Here is a 26,607-nt window from a genome sequence, read left to right on the forward strand (position 1 = left end):
TACTGTGTCTTCCCAGCGCTTTCGTGGCTTCCCAACCGGTCTCTTTCCTTGCATTCTAGCATTCAGTGCTCGTTTTGGTAGCCTATCCTCTCCCATTCTTATCACATGTCCGGCCCATTGCAATCTTTGTAATCTAATGAAGTTTGACAGGGGCGTTTCCTTATAAAGTTGATAAAGCTCGTTGTTGTATCGACTTCTGAAGATTCCGTTTTCCCTCACAGGTCCTAGTATTCTCCTAAGTACTTTCCTTTCGAATGTGTCGAGTTTGTTTTTGGATGTTTCTTTCAGCACCCAGGCTTCACTGCCACAGCATGTTATTGGTCGAATTAAGGTTTTATAGATTCTTATCTTTGTATTTCGGTGGACACTTTTAGACCGAAATATATGGGAGAGGGCAAAATAAGCTCTGTTTGCCTGCGTTATTCTCTTCCGTATTTCTCCATCTTCTGATCCGTCGGCATATATTTCTACTCCCAGGTATGTAAACTTTTCAACCGTTTCAATGTCATCTTCATGTATAATGTTTTCTGGGACTATATTTCTTCTCGTCTGAGTCATTATTTTTGTTTTTTCTGTGTTGATTTCCAGACCTAGTATTTTTGTTTGTGTTTTTAACTCTGCATATGTTTCCTGTGCTCCTGTTGATGTTCTACTCATAATATTAATATCATCAGCATAAGCGGCCAGTTGAACCGTTCAGTTGGTCAGTAGATTTCCTCGTCCAGTTTGCATTTGCCTAACCGCATACTCCAGTGCCAGGTTAAACAATGTTGGGGCCAGCCCATATCCCTGTTTTAGTCCCTGCGAAATGTTAAAAAAGTCTGTCCGGTAGTTTTGTATTCGTACACATGCCTGAGTTTCATCCATTGTGGCTTTAATGAGTCTTATTAACTTGTGTGGTATTGCCAATTCAGCCAATATATAGTATAGTTTGTTCCTTTTGACTGAGTCGTATGCCTGTTTGAAGTCTACAAACACGTTGTGAACATCAACATCGTGTTCCCATGCTTTGCTCAAGATCTGTTTCACTGTGAATATTTGATCCAGTGTCGATCTTCCCCATCGGAAGCCTGTCTGATACTCTCCAATAATATTTTCTGCTGGTGGTTGGAGCCGCTGGTTTATAATATACGTGAGGACTTTATATGCTGTACATAGTAGAGAGATTCCACGGTAGTTTTTGCACTGGAGTTTGTCTCCTTTTTTATAGATCAGGCATACTATACTTTTCTTCCAGTCGTCGGGTATTTTCTCTTCTTGTCATACGTCTTTGATGAGCGCGTGGATGTGACTTGCTAGGTGGTCGCCACCTACCTTATATAGTTCTGCTCGTATTTCATCAACTCCCGGAGCTTTATTGTTTTTCTAGGCCTTAATGGCTTCGAAAACTTCCTCTATGGTTGGAGCTTCTACTCCATTCTCTTCTACGTAGATCGTACCCATTTCATCTTCCATGTCTACTTGAGTTCCAAGTAGTGTCTGAAAATAATGCTTCCAGGTTTCTGTGACTTTCTGTTGGTCACTGATTATTTGCCCACTTTCATCTTTACATAGACTTGTTTGAGGTTTATACCCACTTTTTATCTTTTTTAGGTATTCGTAAGCCCCTCTAATTTCGTTGTTTTTGAAATTTTCTTCCATTTTTTCTATTTATTATATTGATTGATATTTAACGATGTGAAGAGTAACTATAATATTGTCCTGCTTTTTGTTGAAATTAAGTAGTAATAACAGTGAATTATTAGCTGTATTTCATACCTACATGTGGCTAAAAACCTACAGTTTCAGTTGTAAGTGATTTTCTGAAGGCAGTGCAATTGTATTTCGAGAAATCAGCGCAATTATTTTGGATTCTACATAAGAGGTTCTGTTTTTGTTATCAGGTTCTGTTTTTTATTATCAGAAAGCAATTAACATCTAGAACTGTGGCCGATAAAGCTAATGGTAAATTAATTAGCTCCAACAATCGTTTTGTTAATAGTCCAGTGAAATTTTAACAATTTCGGAACTTTCATTATTGTTTTCAAGTATGGCAGGTGGATCCTGTTATAAATGCAAGACATCATGCATCTTTAAGGAATCAAGGAATGACCTATTTGGGTATCCATGTGACATCTGTAAGCGAGTAATTTGTAAAAATTGTTCATCTATATCAGCTACTGAAATCCGAGCAGTGATAATGGTAAATAGAATTGTGCCGTTTTATTGCCCTGACTGTGCTATAAACATTGTCAATTTAACAGATTTGATAAAGAGAATGAGTAATTTGGAACTGGAGATTCAAAAAAATCAGAGAGACAACAAAGATCAATTCTTGAAACTAGAACAACGTATTTTAAAATTGGAAATATGCCATAATGATAGCGCCGAAACTGCTGTTAGAAATAACGTGATTACTTCAGACATCGATGCCCTTAAGAAGGATATTATCAACTTAAAGAGTGCAATAGAGGATCTGACCGTAAATGGACTGAATACTGATGTTCCTGCCTCAAGTAGTAACAGCAAAGTTTCCGAGGATTCATTGGTTTCTGAACTCCAAGAACGATCCAGGCGATCAACCAATATCCTACTTTTTAATGTTACCGAATCCAACAATGACATGGAGGCTGCCACAGAAATTCTCAAAAAACTTCACCATGAACCTATTCGCTCCGCCACCAGATTTGGCAAAAGGAATAAATTTGGCTGTAGGGCTTTAAAAATCACGGTTCCAAGCAGCTATGATGTTCAAATGGCACTTAAGGGTAGATCCAAATTAAAAGGTAGTAAGATCTTCATATCGAGCGATTTAACTAAACTACAAAGGGAACACGAACTCAAAATTAAGAACGAGCTGAAGACCAGAATCGATAATGGCGAAACTGATCTAAGGATCAAATACTTGAATGGAGTGCCGTCTATAGCTTCAAAAAACTGAAAAATCTAAAACTCAATACTGTTCCTCCCAATGACCACAAAATCAGTGTCTATTACCAAAATGTACGTGGCCTTCGGACAAAGCTTGGCAAGTTATTGGAAAATACTCAAGGATGCTTTTATAATGTTTTGGTGTTTACGGAGACCTGGCTAACTGAGGGAATTACCGACGCCGAGCTGAACCTAGCGGACTTTAATGTCTACAGACGTGATAGGTCATCTTCAACCAGTGCCTATTCTAGAGGAGGAGGCGTTCTTATTGCCGTATCCAAGCAATTGAATAGTAAGCATTTGCCATCTTCACTTGATATCGAGCAACTGTTTGTAGCCATTATCAATGGTAACGAAACCATTATTCTCGGCACTGCATATTTTCCCCCAAAAAGTGACTCTGAGAAATTTTCCATCTTCAATGACAATGTTGATAACACAGTCAACAATTTCAATCCATCCCAACTATGCCTTTTGGGTGACTTTAATCTGCCTAATGCATTGTGGTCCCATGACAATTTCAGTTCATCAGCCACATTTAATCACCTTGCTACTCCTAACGAAAGAACATCCATTGAGATTATCTCAAATCTATCCTGTCTGCATAATCTATACCAGATTAACGTTTGCCCAAATACCTCTAATTCTTTATTAGATTTGATACTGGTCCAAAATAAAGATATCGCCGTTGTTGAACCTACAGACATTTTAATCCCTCCTGACCAATATCATCCCCCACTGGTGTTTGAACTACCCATAACTACCAGATATAATGAGGGACTTTTACCGGAGGGTTACTATCATGACTTTAAATCAGCAAACTTTTCTCTAATTAAAGGCTATCTCGATTGTGTCAACTGGGATACTTTAATGATTGGATGTTCAGTCGATGAAATGGTTAACATTTTATATGATATTCTGTACTCAGCTATTGACATCTATGTTCCTGTTAAAAAATTCTCTTCTAGAAAATTTCCTATCTGGTACTCTTCGGAACTAAAATCGTGTATTATTAGAAAGAAGACAGCACACAGGAGACTTAAAGAGTCCAAGCTGCCAAAAACCAGTTACCTTTACAAACAGTTCTCAGAGCTCCGATCTCAGTCCCAGATACTTGCCAAGCGTGACTATTTAAACTTTACATTGTCTACTGAAAACTCTCTTCCCGGCGGTCTGAATAAGTTTTGGTCTTTTATCAATAACAAAAGAAAATCAAATGGAATTCCTTCTGAGTTATCTCACAACGGTAAAACTAGTTCATCTGGTAAAGATATTGCGAATTTATTTGCTGATTTCTTTTCATCAGTTTACTCCTCTGTTGTTGTTGATTTCCCCGAAGACATCACTTCTTCACCCTTAAACCTATCATCATGTAAACTATCCATCTCTGACATTTACTCTAAATTGTGTAACCTCAATCCTTCTAAAGGCCCGGGACCTGATGGCATCCCATCAAGCTTGCTCAAGTACTGTGCATTTAATTTAGCTCGGCCATTATTTCTCATCTTTAACAAGTCTTTAGCTAGTGGAAGCTTTCCAAATGTTTGGAAGACCAGTTTCCTATTGCCCTTACACAAAACAGGTGACAAAAGTCTTGTGTCCAACTATAGACCTATTAGTATCCTAAACTCTATTCCTAAACTATTCGAATCACTTGTCTGCGATTTCCTTACACCCTCCTTGAACGGTGTTCTATTGGAACAGCAGTTTGGTTTCAGGCGCCATAAGTCAACTGAACTCAATTTGCTGACATATACTAACTTCTTACTGAACGCCTTGGACGAAGGACTACAGGTGGACGCCCTGTACACCGACTTCTCTAAGGCTTTCGACAGAGTTAATCACAATATTCTATTAGAAAAATTGCAGCGATTAGGGATACATGGTTCACTTCTGCTGTGGCTTAGGGAATATCTTCTGGACAGAAAACAAATCGTCAAGCTCTACAGCTATTTTTCCTTGAAATAGTTGTCCCTTCGGGCGTACCACAGGGATCTCATCTTGGACCTTTGTTGTTTAATGTTTTTATTAACGATATAAAAGACTGTTTCCAATATGCGAAATTTCTTTTATTTGCTGACGATGTTAAGTTTTACTGCCACATTAGGAATCCACTCGACTGTTTAAGACTTCAGTCCGATTTGAATCGGTTGAATGAATGGTGCAGCAACAATGACATGGTTCTCAACTCCTGCAAATGTTTTCACATTTTATTCACGCGTTCGAAAAGTCCTATCTCTTTCACATACAAAATAGGTGATATAAATATCACAACAGTCACATCCATAAAAGATCTTGGAGTTACACTTGACTCACTATCTTTCAATATTCATATAAGCAATATCATCTCAAAATCGCTTCAACTGTTAGGTTTTATTAAAAGATGCTCCCAAGACTTTGAGCAGTTGAGATCGTTTAAACTGTTGTACTGTGCAATGGTGAGGCCAATCGTGGAGTATGCATCTTGCGTCTGGTCACCCGCCTATGAGACATACAACTGTAAGATTGAAAGGATCCAGCACCTATTCCTTAGGTTCGTCGCATTCAAAACAAACCGTAGAGACTGGAATTATATGGATCTTGAACTAGAACTTAACATTGACACCTTATCAAGCAGACGGAAAAAGAAGGACATGTACATGTTGTATAATATTATAAATTCAATTCACGACTGCCCTGAGCTCCTGGAGGAAGTAGGTTTACATATTCCCTCCAGAATCACACGTTCAAGATCTACGTTTCATACTCCCATCAGCAGAACTAACTTCACTGCAAATTCTTTCGTCTCGAGGGTTTCTAGACAGGCTCCAATTGTGTGGATTTCTTTGCGGATAGTTCGCGATTTTTAAGGGCGCTAAAGGATTGCACCCTCTAGTTTTATGTTCTTGAATATTTTAAACTTGTGATTATATATCTTTACCTGTTATTTTTACTTTTTGACTTGCTTTATTGTCGTAGTGTTATTGTATCTTATTGTATTTTACGTATATTTGTAATATTTTGTTAGTTCTTCATATCTTCTGTAATGTTTTATTGCAATGAGCTTTGCTCGTAAATATATATAAATAAATAAATAAAAAATAAATAAATTTGTCCATTTTCATAGGCTCTCTTTTTATTTCTACATGTCTTGTCCGCTTTCCGTCTTGTGACTTCAAATAATGTTCGTGTTTCCCGTGTTCTTCTTGTTATGTACATTTTGGGTGCTTCATTTCTTTCCTCTATTGCTTGTCTGCACTCGTCATCAAACCATGCTGCTCTTCTCTCCCTTTTCTTGTTTCCCAGGGTGGACGCTGCTACTGTCAGTACTGCTGTTTTGATATTAGTCCATTTGCCTTCTATGGAGTGCAGTTCTAGCGTCCTTAACTCATTTGCGACTTCTTGTTCGAACTTCCCTTTACATTCCTGAATCTTCAGTTGTTCCAGATCCAGTTTGTTTGTTCTTTGTTGTCTTTCGTTTCTTTTCCTGTTAACTCTGCATCTAAATTTGGTTTGTACTAAAAGATGGTCTGATCCACAGCATGCTCCTCGTCGTGTTCTCACATCGGAGATACTACTGGCAGCCCTTTTGTCTATCAGCACATGGTCAATTTGATTGGTTGTGGTTCCATCTGGTGACATCCATGTCATCTTGTGTATGCCTTTATGTGGGAAGCATGTGGAACTTATAACCATGTTTTTACTGGTGGCAAAATTTATCAAAAACTCCCCATTCTCGCTTGTTTCATTGTGCAGAGAGTGTTTTCCTATTGTGCCATAGAACTGTGGTTCCTTGCCTATTTTAGCATTCATATCACCCATTATAATCTTGATGTCATTTTTTGGCGCATTATCATATACTATCTCCAGCTGTTGGTAAAAGCTTTCCTTTGTATGTTGCTCTTGATCTTCTGTTGGACAGTGAATGTTTATCATTGTTAGGTTGAAGAAGTGGGTGCGAATTCTCAACTTACATATCTTTTCACTGACTGCCTGGAAGTCGATGATTTTTGACTTAAAATCATTATCCACCACAAATGTGCCTCCACATTCTTTGCTTCCTTGTTCCTTCCCACTATATAGAATTGTGTGCGTCTTACACCCGATTTCACCAACGATACCTAAATAGTTGCTTTATTAAGTAATTCTTATCGATAGGAACTGCCTAAGTCAATACTTAGAAACAATCGCGTTTCACAACTAAAAGCAATGCTTATCTAGGAAATGCTTTCCTAGGTATTACCTTGGGTACGTTTGAACTATTTTTGATAAATAAAAAGAAGAATAAGATGACATTACCTTACTTTTTCAATTATTTGTCATTATTGTTTTAGTCCTGTCGCCAGGGGGGGTACAACGGCCTCCTGTATTCAGATGGACTTACCCAAGTTTTTTTTATGTATTTTGACCTGTAGAACACGAATTTTTTGGGTAACAGTTAATCCGGATGTCGATAAGATTGTTATAAACCAAGAAGTTGAGGAATCACATAACAGCGATTTCTTGCAAAAGAAAACATTTTTTTGTATTTTTTGGGCCATTCTAACCAAAAAATGTTCCTACAAATTTTTTCGTAGGATGCATAGTTTTCGAGATAAACGCGGTTGAACTTTCAAAAAATCGAAAAATTGCAATTTTTGAACCCGAATAACTTTTGATTAAAAAATAAAATAGCAATTCTGCTTACCGCATTTGAAAGTTCAAGTCAAATTATATCGGTTTTAATTATTTGTATTGCTAAAAATTTATTATTTTATTGTTAAAACATAGCTATAAACACCTAGTGCTTGAGTGATGTTTTCAATGATTTCTCATTTAAAATCGAATGAGTAGGTAGAAGAGGTAAAAGTGTAAGCGGGGCTATTTCTACGTAGCATGCATTAAAACGCATGTATTAGGCACGGGAAACACTATGTGTTTATAGCTTTTTTTACCAATCAAAAAATAAATTTTTAGCAATGCAAATATTCAAAACAGATAAAATTTGACTTAAACTTTTAAAGGCGGTAAGCAGAATTGCTATTTTATTTTTTATTCAAAGGTTATTCGGGTTCAAAAATTGCAATTTTTCGATTTTTTGAAAGTTCAACCGCGTTTATCTCGAAAACTATGCATCCTACGAAAAAACTTGAAGGAACATTTTTTGGTTAGAATGACTCAAAAAATACAAAATATTGTTTTGTTTTGCGAGAAATCGCTGTTATGTAATTCCTCAACTTCTTTGTTTATAACAATCTTATCGACATCCGGATCAACTGTTACCCAAAAAATTCGTGTCCTACGGGCCAAAATACATAAAAAAAACTTGGGTAAGTCCATCTGAATTAAGAAGGCCGTTGTACCCCCCCTGGCGACAGGACTATTTGTTTGCCAAGTTGGTTTTATTCAGTTTTGTACTGTTATAGTTATTTTATTTAGCAGCTAGTTATTTGTGAATTAAGTTTGTTTAAGTTTTGTATGTTATTTGTATAATATGTACAGTGAAATGGAGGAAAATAAAAGAGTTGTCAATTCCACATAAGTATTATGACGAAAAATTAAAGTTAGTTGAATTGTCGTTAATGATATAATTTTAAAATAAATATGTTGAAAATTGCTTCTTTTATTATTAATTTTTAATGACACACTTTTAGTGATATCATGAATGGGATTTGAAACACAACACAGTTTGTTAGGTAGTAGGTAGACTATCATCCATATTTTTGTCAATAGACCTGTAGAAAACTCCAAATGATTTTTTATATTTTCCAACACATATTATATTATTAATATAAAAGATAATACAAAATTACAACTACTAATATACCTAATATTACAGAATAACAGAAAAATTAAGGTAGGAATCAAATTATTGACAAACGTCACAAGTACATTAGTCAAAATTGTAAAAACATAACCTGACTGTCAACGATAAGTAATACCTAAAATTTAGGGAGATCGAAAACTGTATCCTAACGTAAGGTAATGCTTAAGCGGTTTAGGCAATTCTTATCGTATGGTGAAATCGGTTTTAGAGTTAGGAAGTACTTAAACCCACTTAGGTAATTCTTAAATATTTAGGTATCGTTGGTGAAATCGGGCATTAGTGTCCCTGACACCTTTTTCCAGCCATCTTGTCTCCTGAAGAGCAGTAATCATGAGCTTATATCTTTTTAGTTCTTGCAGAAGTGCGGTTTGAGCTCCTGGTCTATTTAGCGTCCTCAAACTCCAGTTTCCAAATGCATAGTCCATGTTTCGTAGCTTGAGTCGTTTCCGAAAGTTCCGTCCTGTATTCCGAGGCAAATGTTCAGGTTTCGTAACAGTGTGTTTTTTCCGGGAGTGGGTTGTCAGCCCACTGCCTAACCTTCCTCCTTTATCTGTCCTTAGGACCGGCAGTGGTGACTCCTGAGCTACTCGATTCACCCCTTTTGTCACCACAGGCAAAATTGTATTAGACATACGGAAGTCATAATCGTTCAGTCTTTCCAAACCGAGCGAGTTATGGACTACACGGGTTTAAACCTTTTGTTTTGTTGAAAACTCGGAAGTGATTTAGTGTCAATTTGTTTAAAGGTTATATTTAATACAGTGTCTGCAGAAACTTGGATGTCGTCTTGGATGTATTTTATTCAAATTTGAACATACCAGCAACTTGGCAAGTATTTTCCAATTTTACTGCATGCAAAACCATTCGTATAATTTTCACTCTACACAAAATAGAGACTTATAGAGACCTTGACGAACATTTGATGTCGACAAATAATTTTGAGTAATCGAAATATTCCGTCCCACTTCTTTTAACACGCCCTGTATATTTGTATATACATATTATAATCATTTTATTTGCTTTTGATACAGTAAAATCCAATATTATTACTGAACATAAAATACAGGAAATTAAATATTTTTACTTTTCAAGCGATCAGAATTAAATATAAATGCCCCACTGTTTGAGGCCCACTGATCATATCTGAATTACATATCGGCAGACATAGGGTAAAAGGACTTTAGAACAGAGTTGATCACAAATACATGTATTTTGTATGATCCGAAATTTTCTGAATGTATCTGTATAAATTATTATAACCACTGAATACATAGTGAAAAAATAATTATATTAATTAACTGAATTAATAATTTAAGCCATTAAACAAGTAACCGTTATCTAAGAACATTCAAAAGCCATCTCGTAAGGTAAGTTATTGATGACAAAGTCATTGTCAACTAATCTCCATACCAGTGAGAATTATACTACAGGTAATTTGTGGTGTAAAGAAAGAAAAGTAGGGATAACTGGAAAATCAAAGAATACAGATGTTAGTATATTATTCTTTGGTAAAATATTTGCGCCTATGCTCTTAGGATCAAAATTATATTAGCTGGTAAAAAAGTTATTCCTTTTATAGTTCTAAATTAATATGGAGGACTTAATAGATACCTTATTACTAACCTTTTTGATTTTCTTCGAAGTTAAGTTTATTCCCATGTTGTTATATTTCAGTTTTATTTTATTTTATTATCAGTTTTATTTTATTATTCAGTTTATATTTAGACAGTAAGTCTAAATAATTATCTGTGCCATGTGTACTTTGCCTATTGCATTCCTCCTGAATTTCAGATTTAAATCTATCCAAAAGAACACAATCTAAGTCATTACACTCTATTTTTATTTTACAAGTTTCTTCACTAATTTCTTGTTTTATCTCCATTTTATTACACTTGATTTTGTCTTTGTGTATCCCAATAATAAATTTAGAATTATTTACAGTTGTTATTTACCTTTTAAAGCCTTTTAGAGTTTCAGCAAAGAATACTATTGGTTTCAGCCAGTTTCAGCATTTTGAGCCTTTTTTTACAGACAAAGACAAGACAAAAACAAAAAACACCTGGGTGCGTTCGGACGACCATAGCGGCTGGCGGGTGGCTGGCGGTCAGCAGAAATTGGCTGAGTGGTTGTATCCAGCCGTGATAGGGAAAGCTAAAGTAAATCTCATAGAGTTATATATTAGCATAGAGAGAGTGTCATTCAGAGCGAAGTGACGACACCATCTTTTTTATTTGGATTAGTGCTGTTTCACTCTTACGCATAGTAAAGCTGCTACAGTTGTCCTCCTCTTCCGTGCCTATATTCACACTGGATGTCAGCATAGATTTTCGATACGATACGATACAATGTGTTAGAAAGGGATGCAGCAAACCAGTCCATGAGATCTTGTCGTCAGGAAGCGCGGAAGGTAGGCTCCCTCTATGTTAATATATACCTCTATGGTAAATCTCTCATCGGCTGGCTTCCAGCGGTGACGTCTGACAGCTACTGCTGGCTCAGCTGTCCAGCCGCTGTGGTCGTCCGAACGCAAGGTCCCTATACCATAGGTTGTAGATAGATAGATAGATAGATAGATTTATTTAACTACTTTACAAAAAAAAATTGTTTGTAGCAAGTCAAAATTACAAAGTCAAAATAAGGAATATAAAAATTACAAGGTATATAAAATCACAAGGTATATAAAACAGAAATATAAAACACAACTTATAAATAATATGTATCACAAACAAGAATATAGATTAACAAAAAATATTTTGTGTCACGGTAAGCATTTCAGTAGATGTTCTGCAATGAGTCATATATTCTTCCGAGCAATAAAAGCAATGTTTCAACAGATACCTTTTTATTACTTTTTTGAAACTGTTACAGCTTAGCTGTTTAATATCTTTTGGTAAAATATTGTAGTAGTTATAATTAAGACAATTTTTATCTGAAAGACGCAACCTAGAGCGATTTGTTCGTAAATAGTGAGAGTATCGGGTATTGTGAACGTGAACATCAGACTGCTTTGTTAAATGGGACCTTTTTCTGTGAATTTCAGTCAGAACTTGATATATCAACAGAGTAGGTAGCGGCATAATTTTTAATTTGATGAAGAGAGGTCGGCAATGTTCCAGATAACTAACCCCTGCTAAAATCCGGATAGCTTTCTTTTGCATCCTGAAAATTTGAAGAGCATTTGTTGAATTGCCCCATAAGAGTAATCCATAGCTTAGGTGTGAGTGAAATAAAGAAAAATATGTCACCTTCAATGTTTCAAAGTTGACAACCCTTGCTAGTTGACGAATAAGAAACAATGAACTAGACAGCTTCGCCTTTACTTGTGAAATATGAGCCGACCAGTTCAATCGATTGTCTATGGTTATTCCTAATAGTTTAGCAGTGTCTTTGTCATCTGGATCGCCATGTAAACCACTTGCAGATATAATCAAGTCCTGCGTTTTTTCAGTATTGAGTTTTAGTTTGTTCGCAGCAAACCATGTGCTAGATTTATCAGAGACTTCCTCGTAAGCCATTTTTAAATCCTCATTTTTATTACCTGATATTATGTATGTCGTATCATCCGCAAATTGTACTGATTTGTACGGAGATATGAAATAAGGCAAATCGTTGACATATATAATGAATAAAAGAGGTCCCAAGACCGAACCTTGTGGGACTCCATGCTTTACGGGTCGAAAATCGGAGAGATAACCTTTAGACACTACAGCCTGGTGTCTACCACATAGGTACGAAGAGATAAGCTTAAGAGGGATACCTCTGACTCCATAATAGTTTAATTTGTGGAGCAAAATGTCATGTGAAACGCAGTCAAAAGCCTTCGACAAATCGCAGAGAGAAATTGCTATGCGATTGCCACGTTCAAGCCCCTCAATCACCTCGCTCACAATATTATATACCGCGTTTGTAGTAGAACGAGCACTTCTGAATCCATATTGCGAGTTGCTAAAATAACTTTTAGACTCAAAATAAGAATATAATTGTTGTTTGATCACCTTTTCAATCACTTTCCCGAATGTAGAAACAATGCTTATGGGTCTGTAATTGTCAGCTTTCGAGGAATCACCTTTTTTATAGATAGGTAGTACCTTTGAGTACTTTAGTGCTTCTGGAAATACTCCAGTTGATAAAATTAAGTTAATAAGATGAGTGAAAGGTGTTAAAACTATTTGGTAAGTTTCTTTTAAAATTTTGCTATTAATTTCGTGAACGTCCTTACAATTGGAATTATTAAGAGATTTAATTATTTGAGAGATCTCATCTTCCACAACGGGTCGGAAACAAAAGGACTTACTCGGGGAAGGATAGTTTCTGTAACTGAAGAGGATATCGTTATTAATAGTGGGAAGGGATGTAATTATATTCTCTGCGATTGTAATAAAAAATTGATTTATTTCGTCTGGAGATAGATCTGGTTGTACCGAACTGGATCTTGTATTGCCTCTTTCGAAGTTTAATATTTTCCAGCAGTCTCTAGGTTTATTATTGGAGTTAGTAATAAAACCAGAGTAAGCCGACTTTTTAGCATTTTGTAACTGCCGATTATATTCATATTTTTGTTGTTTATATAGTTTGAAAATATCGGGATCCTTAGTGACATCTGCAATGTGTTTAATGAGAGAAAGATTAGATCTGTAAGACCTTAATTCGTCATTAAACCATTGCACGGGTGTTATTTTAGCAGTTTGTCGTACTTTTTTTAATGGAAAAAACTTTAATATTAAGTTGTTATAAGTTTCAGTTAAAAAGAACATCAAGACATCGGGATCGTTATTGGTGTCATAGAAAAAGTCCATCTTTGTACTAGCTAGTGCATATTTAAGCTTCTGCAAACCAGAAGAAGTAATAGACCGTTGAAGTGATTGATTAGTGTCAACAACTTTAAGATCAGAATCAATAGATATAAATTGTGCTCGATGGTCAGAGAAACAAGGTTCAAATACGCCCACCCTGTAGATATTTTCAGAAAAGTTAGTCATAATGTTATCGATGCAACTACTGGATTGAGATGTGATTCTAGTATAATCGTTTATCGTTATTTCTAGACCAAAAGACATTAACAGATTTTGAATATCATAAGAAGAGTCAGATTTAATTTTAAAATTTATATTAAAATCCCCAAGTATAATCAGTTTGTCTGCTTTGTTAAGTAAGAATGCTATAACATTCTCAAAATTCACCAAGAACAAGTCACAGTCACCATTACCTGATCTGTATACAGTTAAAACATTGGTTCTCATTGAAGGTATATAAATTGCACAAAACTCTGAAGTTTGCTCTACGTTATATTCATTTAGATTAAGAGAAGAATACATAAGATTTTCTTTTACATAAATTGCAACGCCACCTTGCTTCTTTTCAACCCTACAGAAAAAGTTAGCTAGTGAAAAGCCGGAGATGTTAATTAATTTTAGATTTTCTTCAGTTTGCCAGTGCTCTGAAAAACATATGACGTCATAGAACTTTTTATCCGCAAGAAAAGCATTGATCATATCGACTTTATTTGATATACACTGTAAATTGACATGAAACATGCTTACCGTGCCTTGTTGAATTAGGTTATTTTGAAAATTTGATGGAGGGTTAACGGTCGTTTCTTCATCCTTCATTTTATTTGAGTATGTGTTGGACGCTTCATAAAAAACCTGCTTACATAAGAGCCTACGGGCCATAGTTTTGGGTCCATCGCTAAACCAAAATGTTGTTCAAAAATTGAGACTTTAAAGGATGAATATATGTTGGGATGCTTAGCCGTTAAGGACGTACATATCACTTCTGGAAAGTGTTTTTCTAACATCTTCTTAAGATTATCTGCCGTTGTATGCTGGTTTACCCTAGTAACATGAAGATGACTAAATTTTGGGACACCACTGATTTCAGAGTTTTCATTATTGCCAATAACAATAGGTCCATTCCTTCTTTTATACCTAACAGTTTTCCATTCTTGCCCATTATTATTTGGAACTGGAACCGAATTTTTACTCTCAGTATTTATCAAATTGTCATCGTTTGTTAAATTAATGATATCTGAACATTTTGCCTCCGTTTGTATTCTTGAAATATCAGCTGATAATTGTTTATTATTTTCGATTAAGGAAACAACTTGTTTATTTTTATTGGAACTATTTTTAAATAGAGTTTTTGTTAGGGAACTCCTTTCTTTATCAACAACTAGACTTTCATTTACAGCAACATTTTTTGCGGGTGTAGTGTTTTCGTTTTTTGGATATATTTTACTGCTAGACTGTTTCGGTCGTTCAAAATTGGGGTCTCTGTTTGAATGGTTGATTGAATTCGTATTTTGTTTTGTAGATGGCGACTGATCAGCTATTTGCATATATTTAAATAAATCTAGTTGTTCCTTCAATAAATTTATCGTAATTTGTTGATTTGATATTATTGTTTCATTCTGATTAATAATTTTCTTTAAGTACCTTATTTCAGTTTGTCTCGGATCCTCATCGTCAGCCTCACTATCCAAGGTTTTGTTTGGTGGATCACTTAACCTCACACTCTCCTCACAGCATATAACTGTCTCATCATCGATATATTTGATCGATTTTAGTTGCTTCAGGCAGCCACTATGGGATAACGTTCCACAATTCGCACATAATAGACCACTTTGTGCAACTTTATAACACTTTTTACAACACTTAACTTCCGAGTCGTAAACACGACCGTTCTTCTGAGGCGCCATGTTTTGAATCCCAAAAAATTGTATGGTAACTTTGACATTGACAAATGAAATATTGTCATCGTGACGTCACCCAGACGATCAATTTTACGAATTGTTTGTAAACATAATTGGCTCCGTGCGTCTCCCCTCTACTTACAGTCACGTGACACGCTGTCAGATTTTGTAAGGACGTTTTAACATTGAGTCTTATGGGATTATTTTGTTAAACTTGAATATTTTATTTTGTAGTGATAATAACCGAAAAAAATTGTTAGAATTCATTAGTTATTAATTTATACTGTAATTTATAGTGCAACAAAAATATTTTCTTTTGCGTTAATAAAGATTTATTGACATAAACTGCGATAGTGAGGTTATGTATACAAAATCGAACTGATAATCAATATTGGAAAGTGAAGAATTTATATCAGATTAAGTGCGTTTTTATTTTCTGTTTATATTAATACATAATATCACTAGCGTGACACGGCATTTTTTTTAAATGTCTCATTTAAACATACACAAAGCGTCCTTATAAAATTTCAAAAAACCGCCACCATGAGCAGGTCGGTCGATTTTGCTTTGACATTTTGTTAACGCTCGGGGCGAATAGGATACGTGGTTTGGAGGCTATATTTTGTTATTAAATATCGTTAGTGTTTTAATTTTGTGTTTATATCTTGAGATATAATGTATCTATAGATATCATTAAGTGTTTTTAGTATAATAACTTAAACCCAAAACTCTTTTACAAGTGTTAAGATACATTTTAATGTGGTTGTATTAAGTACCTACTTACTTACTGTATTTTCTTTCTGCTGTATTGTATAGTAAAGGACATTCTTGTATAGAGACATTACAGTTCCATAATGTCTCTTGTGGTTCCTCACATCAAGTTTACATCATCTGTGTAGGTTACAATCTGCTTAGACTTATTGAACAATATATCTATAGTATTTTTACTACAAAAACGTTATTACGTAGGTCAAAATTTTTGACGTAAGAGAACTGTCAAAACATTAGAATGTGACTTTTCATTATTGCCATGTTTATAATAATCATGGCAATAATGAAAAGTCACATTCTAATGTTTTGACAGTTCTCTTACGTCAAAAATTTTGACCTACGTAATAACGTTTTTGTAGTAAAAATACTATAATTAAGTCTATAGATAATAGATCTATTATATGTAATTGTTTCATATAAAATTATAACCAATATTGCAGCCATCTGAAGATGGTTTGAATAAACAATTATAAACTAAATGAATATATAAAATGGGGAAAATTCCCTTTATTGCACTGAAATTGTATTTTTTTATAATTTACTGTTAATGTAAAACTTCACAGGTACCTATTGAATGGAATCATAATGTTTTAATAGTTTTATATATTATAAACCAGTACCTAACGTAATCAGATGCTCTTATGTTAAACTAAGAAAAAACTACTAATTTTGAAACATAAATCTTTAGTTGAATCTCTTTTTCACCATGGTTTACATGTTAGGAGGAATTTATAATAATGTACTACATGCATTATCCCCAATTCAAAATTATTATATACCTACTCAAAATCATTTAAAAAAGTAAATTGTGTATTCAACCCATTATTAATATAGGTACCTACGATATTTGAATGATTTCGTCCCATATATACACAAGAAAGAATCTCCTTCTGCTTTAATTAAGTAGTAATGCTATTTTACTGCATATATTTAATTGCAATTATATTCTATGATTTTTGTAACTCTACAGGTATCTACCACATTTTTTAAAGAATATATGAAATAAATAGTCATTAAAAATCCAAATGTATTTTTTTTAAATATACACATTTTCAATACATTCCTACTTTCCTAGTTCATTTCAATGAGTGAAGTGAATGAATTTGAATGCAGCATTCTGGGTGACGTCACTCCCGCCATTAGATTCTCGACGTTGATTGGTGGAAAGTTACCATGTAACCTGTCTATTTATGAACCTTGGTCCGAACGCACCCACGTGACGTGATTGGTGACGTGACAGGTGACACTAATGACAATGACACGAGACACATAGCGACCATAGAGGTATATATTAACATAGAGGGAGCCTACCTTCCGCGCTTCCTGACGACAAGAGGTTTGTTCCAACACGACCGAGAACCGTCACGAAACGGTAACACTTCTGCGCAGTAAACAAAATCCGTTCCAACAAAAATATGATCGTCATCGGATCGTCCTTCCCACTGTTCCAACAAGAATTGTGATCTTTCGGTGACGGTTTCGTGATGATGAGGTTTGTTCCAACATGAACTTTTGGACGGTCCAGAAACCGTCACGAAACTACTTGTACCGTTTGTTGTGCGCATGTTCGTAATTGTATCGCCCAGTTATCGTCCCATGACGGTAATCATATATTTGTCATTTTTGTTGGTGACAGCTTGTGTGCTTTTAGTCGATCAAAGGCTCAAAAACTTTAAAGAATTAAATCCTAGTGCGCAAGTCAGTCCAACCAGCACATTATGCATTTGCCCGATTACTGAAATGATCATCACGAAACCGTCACCGAAAGATCACAATTCTTGTTGGAACAGTGGGAAGGACGATCCGATGACGATCATATTTTTGTTGGAACGGATTTTGTTTACTGCGCAGAAGCGTTACCGTTTCGTGACGGTTCTCGGTCGTGTTGGAACAAACCTCATTTCAGTAATCGGGCAAATTCATAATGTGCTGGTTGGACTGACTTGCGCACTAGGATTTAATTCTTTAAAGTTTTTGAGCCTTTGATCGACTAAAAGCACACAAGCTGTCACCAACAAAAATGACAAATATATGATTACCGTCATGGGACGATAACTGGGCGATACAATTACGAACATGCGCACAACAAACGGTACAAGTAGTTTCGTGACGGTTTCTGGACCGTCCAAAAGTTCATGTTGGAACAAACCTAAGACCTCATGGACTGGTTTGCTGCATCTCTTTCTAACACATTGTATCGAAAATCTATGATGACATTAAGTGTGAATATAGGCACGGAAGAGGAGGACAACTGTAGCAGCTTTACTATGCGTAAGAGTGAAACAGCACTAATCCAAATAAAAAAGATGGTGTCGTCACTTCGCTCTGAATGACACTCTGTATGCAACCAGTATTTCGAAATGCTCCCATTTCGAAGAATAATAATAATTATTATTGAGTTTAAATACTCAAGTGTCTAATAGCAAATTCTAACATGTTCTAATAAACGATATAACATGAAAACATTTAAAATTATTAAGAAGAATTTACATGTTTTGTGGCAAATACATTGTCTGATGAGATCACACAGTCACTAAGTCACACACACACATCTACAAACTACAAAATAGTAAATGCAAATGCCGCTACACACCTTCAGCTTTAACTGCACATTGTCAACTGAACAGTCGAACTGTTCAGTTAAAACATAATATGTGTGTAGGCAAAACTGAAAACTGTACAGTTCAACCGGTGGTTCAACTGACAAATGAATTGAAATTTCATCAGATAAAACTGTTCAGTTAAAACTGTGCAGTTCAAACTGAAGGTGTGTAGCAAAAACTGTGTAGTGCTGTCATTGTGCTGTGTATTTTTGGTAAAGCTGTTGCATTCAAACTTAAGGCCGCTATACACACCTTCAGTTTTAACTGAACAGTCGAACTGTTCAGTTAAAACTGGTATCCATATGGTCTACCTACACACATTCAGTTTTATGAGTTGAAATCATTTTTGGGGTTGAAGTCACACCACACGTTACCAGCAGTCACCATGGTTTCATCGGATGATGCTGTACCAATTATTGGTCGATTATGCATTTTGGGAAAGAGAAAACAAAAAAAAAAGTGTGGTGTAAACATTGGTTATTAAAAAGAAAACAATATTCGCATTATAATTTACTGAAAGAGCTCATAGTTCCAGAAGACTACCTATAATACCTATTTAAGAATGGATGAAAAAACATATTTGCATCTGCTTGATTTAGTCACACCTATAATTATCAAACAAAATAAAGTTATGAGAAGTCCCATACCACAGCAACACTTAAGTTGTGCTCATGACGAGGTGCCGACCCTCGCTCCCTGGTATCCCTCGTACTGCTCGTACCATATTATCGATCGCTAGATGCATTATTTTAAATGCGCGCGTTCACCAAAATTAAGAGTAGGATACTAGCGATACTACCCTTTGCTTTCCGTGGTGAGCAAACCCTTTTAGATTTTTAGCAACAGGAAGAAGCTACGAAGACTTCAAATTTTCAACAGTATTATCACTCCAGCCACTTTTCAGGATCATACCAGAAACGTGTGAAGCAATGTATTATAGTGTTTTGCACAATATATTGATATCTCCGGATCGTCAGATACTAGCACAACTGGTGAAGTCTGTGAGTGATTGCGCAAATGTTGTTCATATATTGGCGATTGAATTAGAGGACTGTGTTGGTTTGGTTTAAGTATGGTAAAGTATTTTGAATAGAGCGACCGGATGTAGATGAGTATGAGTGGTGCTTTCCGTGGTGAGCAAACCCTTTTAGATTTTTAGCAACAGGAAGAAGCTACGAAGACTTCAAATTTTCAACAGTATTATCACTCCAGCCACTTTTCAGGATCATACCAGAAACGTGTGAAGCAATGTATTATAGTGTTTTGCACAATATATTGATATCTCCGGATCGTCAGATACTAGCACAACTGGTGAAGTCTGTGAGTGATTGCGCAAATGTTGTTCATATATTGGCGATTGAATTAGAGGACTGTGTTGGTTTGGTTTAAGTATGGTAAAGTATTTTGAATAGAGCGACCGGATGTAGATGAGTATGAGTGATTTGGTAAACTTTTTGAAAGGGCGAATTTGAAAGAGGGGCCGTAAAAGTATGTGATGGTGTTAAACTACCCAATTCAGCCGCTGTAAGAGTCTCGTTAATAATTTGTTTCGCGAAAATACGTTGCGTTTTATTCAAATCTTCAAAGGCCGCTACACACCTTCAGTTTTAACTGCACAGTTTCAACTGAACAGTCGAACTGTTCAGTTAAAACCTATGTGTGTAGGCAAAACTGAAAACTCTGCAGTTCAAACTGAAGGTGTGTAGCAAAAACTGTATAGTTTCTGTGTATTTTTGGTAAACCTGTTGCATTCAAACTTACCCATATGAATAAGGTTGTGGGCACCTCCAACTGTGGCACCTTCGTTTGTCTATTGGTTTCACCAATAATCAGTATAGTTGCTAAATTTTCAGCAGAATAAAATAAGGCTAAACAAATTCAAACAAATTGTATATTTGGTAAAACTTTTAATGTCAAACATTTCAACAAAATATTCTAAACTATTTCTGGATGTGTCAAGTGGCGCTAACACAATACTGTCTTCAACAAAATTGGAGTGAGTACATTTAAAATAAAACTACAATTTTAAATTCGTGACTAACAGAAACATGGTATGCTGAATATCTACCTACAAATATTCTAAATTTGCTCATTTTTGACAGGGTGCTTTGATAATAACACAGCCCTCATGAGTTAGGTACTCCTAGATAAACACATTGTTTGAATCTAAGTACATATTTTTTTGATTGACTGATTAACCTATATCAAATCAACATGTATAGACGAAAATAACGAAAGGTAGCAGGTAGCAGACTCAGAGAACATAGGAGCAAAGTGGAGCAAATATATTGAAGAGTTATTTGGGAACATAATATACGAACCAATTTTAAGGAGGCAGAAAAAAGAGCTACCGACAATAAGTGTGTTTGCGGATACCCTGGACAACCTAAGACAGCCTCACCTTCACCTAATATAAATAATATCGTAATAGATAAATATACAAGCTATATTTACTTTTAATTAATATTAATAACTAATTATTAAATTATACTGGGTAAATATACCTTGTATATTTATCTATTAACGATATTATTTATATTATTTTAAAGTGCGCATGCGATTTTTGACAATTTATCCAATTTTATGACAATTTCAGGTACCCGCGAACGCAACTGAAATAAGAACAGGAAAAGCTGTATGGGGAAAAACTAATATACATTGTCTTGATATTTTGTATTATGTGCATTATGTATTATGTGTATTATGTATTATATTGTACAAAGGCGTGAACCCTTTAAAATGTAACACCGTAGAAACACTTAGTTCAAAGAAATACATCACTAGTGCGAATAATACATGATTGGTTTAGTTGCAGCTTCAGATTATGTGCATATGAACCTTATATTCGAATATCTGTCATACTTTGGCTAGAATTATGGAAGAGAAGATTGAAATAGAGAACCTGCATGCTATTTTCTAATACGTGGATGAATGTTTTGACTTCCAATAAATCAAGAACATGCCTATAGAGCAGTGAATTCAACAGAGACATCACTCCACAGACTCGTAAAAAAAGTGAAGAACATAATTGAAAATAAGAGGTGATTAAGCCTTTTTAGATATAAAGAGGATATTCCACAACACTTTGATAATATCAATAACCAATGCCTTGAGACCTAAAGGAGTCGATGATATTTGTTTGAACTTTATGCTCAGGAATAGAGTTGAAAATACTACCATCCATGGAGTGTTGTCTGTGTTGACCCGGGTCAACAGAGGATACCCGCAGGATGATATTTTGTCCCCACTGCTGTAGAATTTGGCGATGGACAGACTAATAGGGAATTTACAGGCAAATGGTCACAAAACAATTGGATATTCGGGTGATAATATGGTAATCAGAGATGTATGAACGAGGCCCTTGAACTAGTGAGGCAATAGGCGTATTTTGAGGGCCTAAATATACGTAAACACAAATTCACCATAGTCGCTTAAGTTAGGTTCTCTAAAGATACAGGGACAAAAGTTCAGCTAAAGAGAGAGATACTGGTTAAATACCTGGGAACGTGGCTTTTTGAAGACTGGGCATCGGACAGGGAAGTAAAATGTCACATTGAGCAAGCTCGACAAGCTTTCGTAAAATTCAGAAGGTACTGCCGTGTTCAGAGTTCGATCTTCAACTGAGACTAAGGTTTACTAAGTGCTAAGTATGATCGGTGCTGCTATATGGCTGCTATATGGATATAAACAGATTAGAAGCTTTCGAAACGTGGCTTTATCGCCGTATCCTAAAGATACCATGGACGGCGAAAGTCATAAATATAGATGTCCTTAAAAGAATAAACCAAGAACACCAACTTTTGGGTCACATCATTCGAACTGAAAAATACCAGTTCCTCCTGGGTACTTATAATCAAGGGTAAAATTGAAGGCAAGAGCGGAATGGGACGCAAGAAAATGTCCTGGCTCCGCAACATAAGGCAATGGACAGGGATCAACGACATAAAATTCCTGATACATATTGCAAGAATCAGAGAGTTAATGGAAAATGTGATCGATAACATCCATTAGTGCATTCGCATATGAAGAAGAAGAAAGGGAGAGTTAAACTATGTCGGGGTTAGATTAGACTCAAAACTTACCTGGAACCGGCAATTATAAAAAATAGCACGTCCAGTGACAACTCTAATAAGGTTCAGATGCATGTATGGAAAGAAATGGGGACTAAAATCGGACATGGTGCATTAGGTGTACATTATGATTAGCAAACCCTCAATTACCTACGCAGCGGTGATGTGTAGGACTAAGCGACTAAGCTACTTCAAACAGCTGCAAAATTCAAACTCAGCCAGGTGCTGACTTGACAAAGACTTGCGTTTATGGGATAACTGGTGCCATATTATGTACTACTCCAACAGCAGCTATGGAGACTCTACTAAGCCTGTCTCCCTTGTCTACAAGGAAAGGCAATATTAGGAGCCTCCAGAGTAAAACAATCACTGAAACTTGCAATGAAGGGACAGGGCATATAAGTATCACAATGATTGTGCCGTTGGACACCTTTAATGAGGAACCAGACCTCATGAGAAAAAGATACAATTTTAAAAGCTCATACGGGGTATGTATTCCAGACTATTAGGGTATCTAATGTATGGAGAAACAAGGAGTACCGCAATCAACAGGGTAAGATTTGGTATACAGACGGAACCAAGACTAAAGAGGGTTTGGGGCAGGACAATACTCCAATAATCCAAGAATTAGCGAAAGCTTTTCCTTAGAGAGGAACTTCACCGTTTTTCTAGCGGAATTTATGCGACATTGCAATATGCAAAAAGAAAATAATCAGAAAACGCTTGAAAAAGAGCAGATCCACATATCGTCTGACAGTTAAGCGGGTACTGCAGGCACGTAACAAAGTTAAGCTTGTCTAGGTACAAAGACCGCAGGGCATTGAAGGCAACGAAAAAACAGATCAACTTGCTAAAAGAGGATCGAGCGCATCAAACGGACCGACTGTGACTTTAGGAGTACCACAGGCTACAATACGTAGGGCTGTAGAGGACTCGCTCCGCGAAGGTCATGAGCGATATTGGGAGAGAATCCCAAATTAGTTTCTCAGGAGAGTTTCCCAACACATAGGAAAATTTTCATTGGTGGACCATATACAAAAATAACAGAGTGCCTGCTCCATATTGATAGGCAAAAACTTAAAACAGTAACAGGAACGTTAACTGGATATGCACCAGTAAGACGTTTTATGAATAATATGGGCATTTACAATGGAGACAGACTCTGCGATAAGTTACCACCAAGCAAAAGAGCAAAATATAGGCGTGAGATAGGGTGACACAATATCACCCAAACTTTTTAATAAGGCTTTGGAAGACATTTTTAAAAGATTAGAATGGGAACAAAAAGGTATAAAAACTTGTGGACAACGTTTGGACCATCTAAGTTACGCTGATGACATTGTATTGATAATTAATCAATAAAAAAGAATTGTTTGAAACGATGAAAGAACTGGACATAGAGGCTGGAAAGATAGCCTTAATATGAATTATAGCGAGACAAAAATCATAACACATACAGATGAGGACATGACAATGAGGATCGGACAAGATGAAATAGAACAAGTTCACGATTATATAATATATATATCTGGGTCTAATGATAAAACTTAATAAGGAAATCCAAACAACAGAGATCAAAATACGAGTTAGACTGGCACGGGCGGCATTTGGCAAACTAACCTACGTCCTTAAAAACAAAAGATATCCACAACATCTAAATATCAAGGTATACAATCAATGCGTACTCTCTGTTTTTACTTATGGTTCCTAAACTTGAACGTTTACAAAAACAAATATGGACAAAATCATAAAAACGCAAACAGCAATGGAAAGACAAATATTGCATATAAGACTAATGGATAAAAAAAAACGATTTAATAAGAGAGAACACAAAAGTTAGGGATGTTAGACAAGAAGTTGCAAAATTGAAATGGAGATTTGCCGGACACAATATAAGACAAAAAGAAGACCGGCGGAACAAAATTCTTTTAAATTGGAGACCTTAGGAACATAAACGTAGCAGAGGGAGACCTCAAATGAGATGAGCAGATGATATCAACAAGCACGTGGGCTCTAGGTGGATGACTGTAGCAACAGACAAAGAAGAATGGAAAAAAGAGGCATATGTCCAAAGATGGACCAAAGAAGGCCAATTAGATAGATGGAAGCAAAAGAGCTGCACAAACTTTTAAAGATTACAAAAATTCTGGGAGTAGGAAACAGCAACAGGTATTAAAGACAATAAGCTTCAGATTCAGTGATAATGGAGATGTTATGGACCAGACGGGCTAGAAAAAAAAAGATAAGAAAAAGAGAAGATGTTCAAATAAAGGATTTAAGTGAGAGGAAAATAAGCATCAAAGCCACAAATTTGATTGATCATATTAGTAGCTTATAAGATATAAAAAATAATTCTAACATTTATAGTACTTGTAGGTAGATTTTTCGACAAAATGCATGAATATAGTGACGACTCTTTGTCCTAAAAATCTAAACCAAAAAGTACAAACACTATACAACGATTGATTCTTAAAGATTATTAAAATAATTTTAGATGATTTTTATTTAGCTAAAATGGGAGCTAATCTACTATTCAATGGAAGCTCTAAGCTGAAATTTAGGGTATAGTTCATTTCTTTACTATTTATTTTACTTCTTTTAAAAATTTATAAAAGATCAATACATTTCTTTTTTTTGTAAGCTCATGTCGATTGTTTACATTTTTAGAATATCTTTTATTCCATTTTCGCTAGCTAAAAGATATGCATCTCGAAAATGTTATACAATATCAACGTTTTTTTATATATTACATTTTTTTGGTAATTGTCTTTTGGATCCTACGTCAAAAAATATCAAAACAGTAGCCACTACTAAGTATAGATTCAATCAATTAGAACTTTCAAAAAATTTGTAGCTACTAGGGTCATTCGTAAAATAAAGTTCCCTATGCCGCTGAGAAAGAGTGCGACGTGCTGGGAGAAATCTGGCAACATTGTCTTACAAATCAAGTCTCCCTCTCTCTCTCTCACCCCACCACTTTCGCCTCGCTGTATTGCTCAGTGTCGGCCTAGCAGGCTTTGAAGATGGAGGTCATGATCGTTGATACCGCCAATGTGAAATTTATGCTGTGGTACGTTTTTAATTGTAAAGTGGATTTCACCTATTGGGTAACCACATTCATCGTCAGTTGATCGAAGTTTATGGGTAAAAGTGCCCATCTATTCAACATGTGCGCAATTTTTTTTTTATTAACTCCTAGAGAGATCTGCAATTTGCCTATTAGACAACAAACGTTTTTTCTGACAATGAAGCTGATGACATGTAGAGTATTATTCTAATGAATCACCTCTTTTAAATATATCTAAGTCTAAGTTAAACATTGTTGGTACGAATTTATAAACATTTGCCTTAAAAACTAAACTAAAGTCCGAGTGATATAGATAGGTCGGATTGCAGTAGACGTTTTAGCCTACATATTTCATTGGCATCGCGCACGTTTAGTTGGGCGGCTAACCGATTTGGGTGCACTGACACTCTTATTGTCACTATAGTCGACAATAAAACGATGTATGACATCTTTGATGGATTCTAAAGGAATATCATGCTGAATGATTTCGTTACTGACGTAGTAGGGAGCATCAACAATAGTTCGCAGTACTTTATTTTGGAACCTCTCCAAGATGGATACGTTTGAGTTGCTAGCAGTTCCCCACAGCTGGATGCCGTAGGTCCACACAGGTTTTAATATTGTTTTGTATAATGCTTTATTGTTTATTGAGAGTTTTGATCTGCGACCGATGAGCCAATACACGTTTCTTAATTTTAGACCAAGTTGTT

At 35.6% G+C, this 26,607-nt stretch overlaps 1 protein-coding gene across 1 annotated transcript; it reads right to left on the reverse strand.

Annotated features, from left to right (window-relative positions):
• Positions 1–3,152: 3,152 nt before the first annotated feature.
• LOC126880759 (uncharacterized) lies at positions 3,153–15,392 on the reverse strand. Its single transcript, XM_050644810.1, has 3 exons — positions 15,130–15,392; positions 12,784–14,383; positions 3,153–3,326 (listed from the first exon to the last, which is right to left on the reverse strand). Exons 1-3 carry the CDS (start codon positions 15,390–15,392, stop codon positions 3,153–3,155), a joined length of 2,037 nt encoding a protein of 678 aa, XP_050500767.1.
• Positions 15,393–26,607: the final 11,215 nt, after the last annotated feature.

Source organism: Diabrotica virgifera, chromosome 2 (assembly GCF_917563875.1).
Source record: "Diabrotica virgifera virgifera chromosome 2, PGI_DIABVI_V3a".
NCBI lineage: Eukaryota > Metazoa > Arthropoda > Insecta > Coleoptera > Chrysomelidae > Diabrotica > Diabrotica virgifera.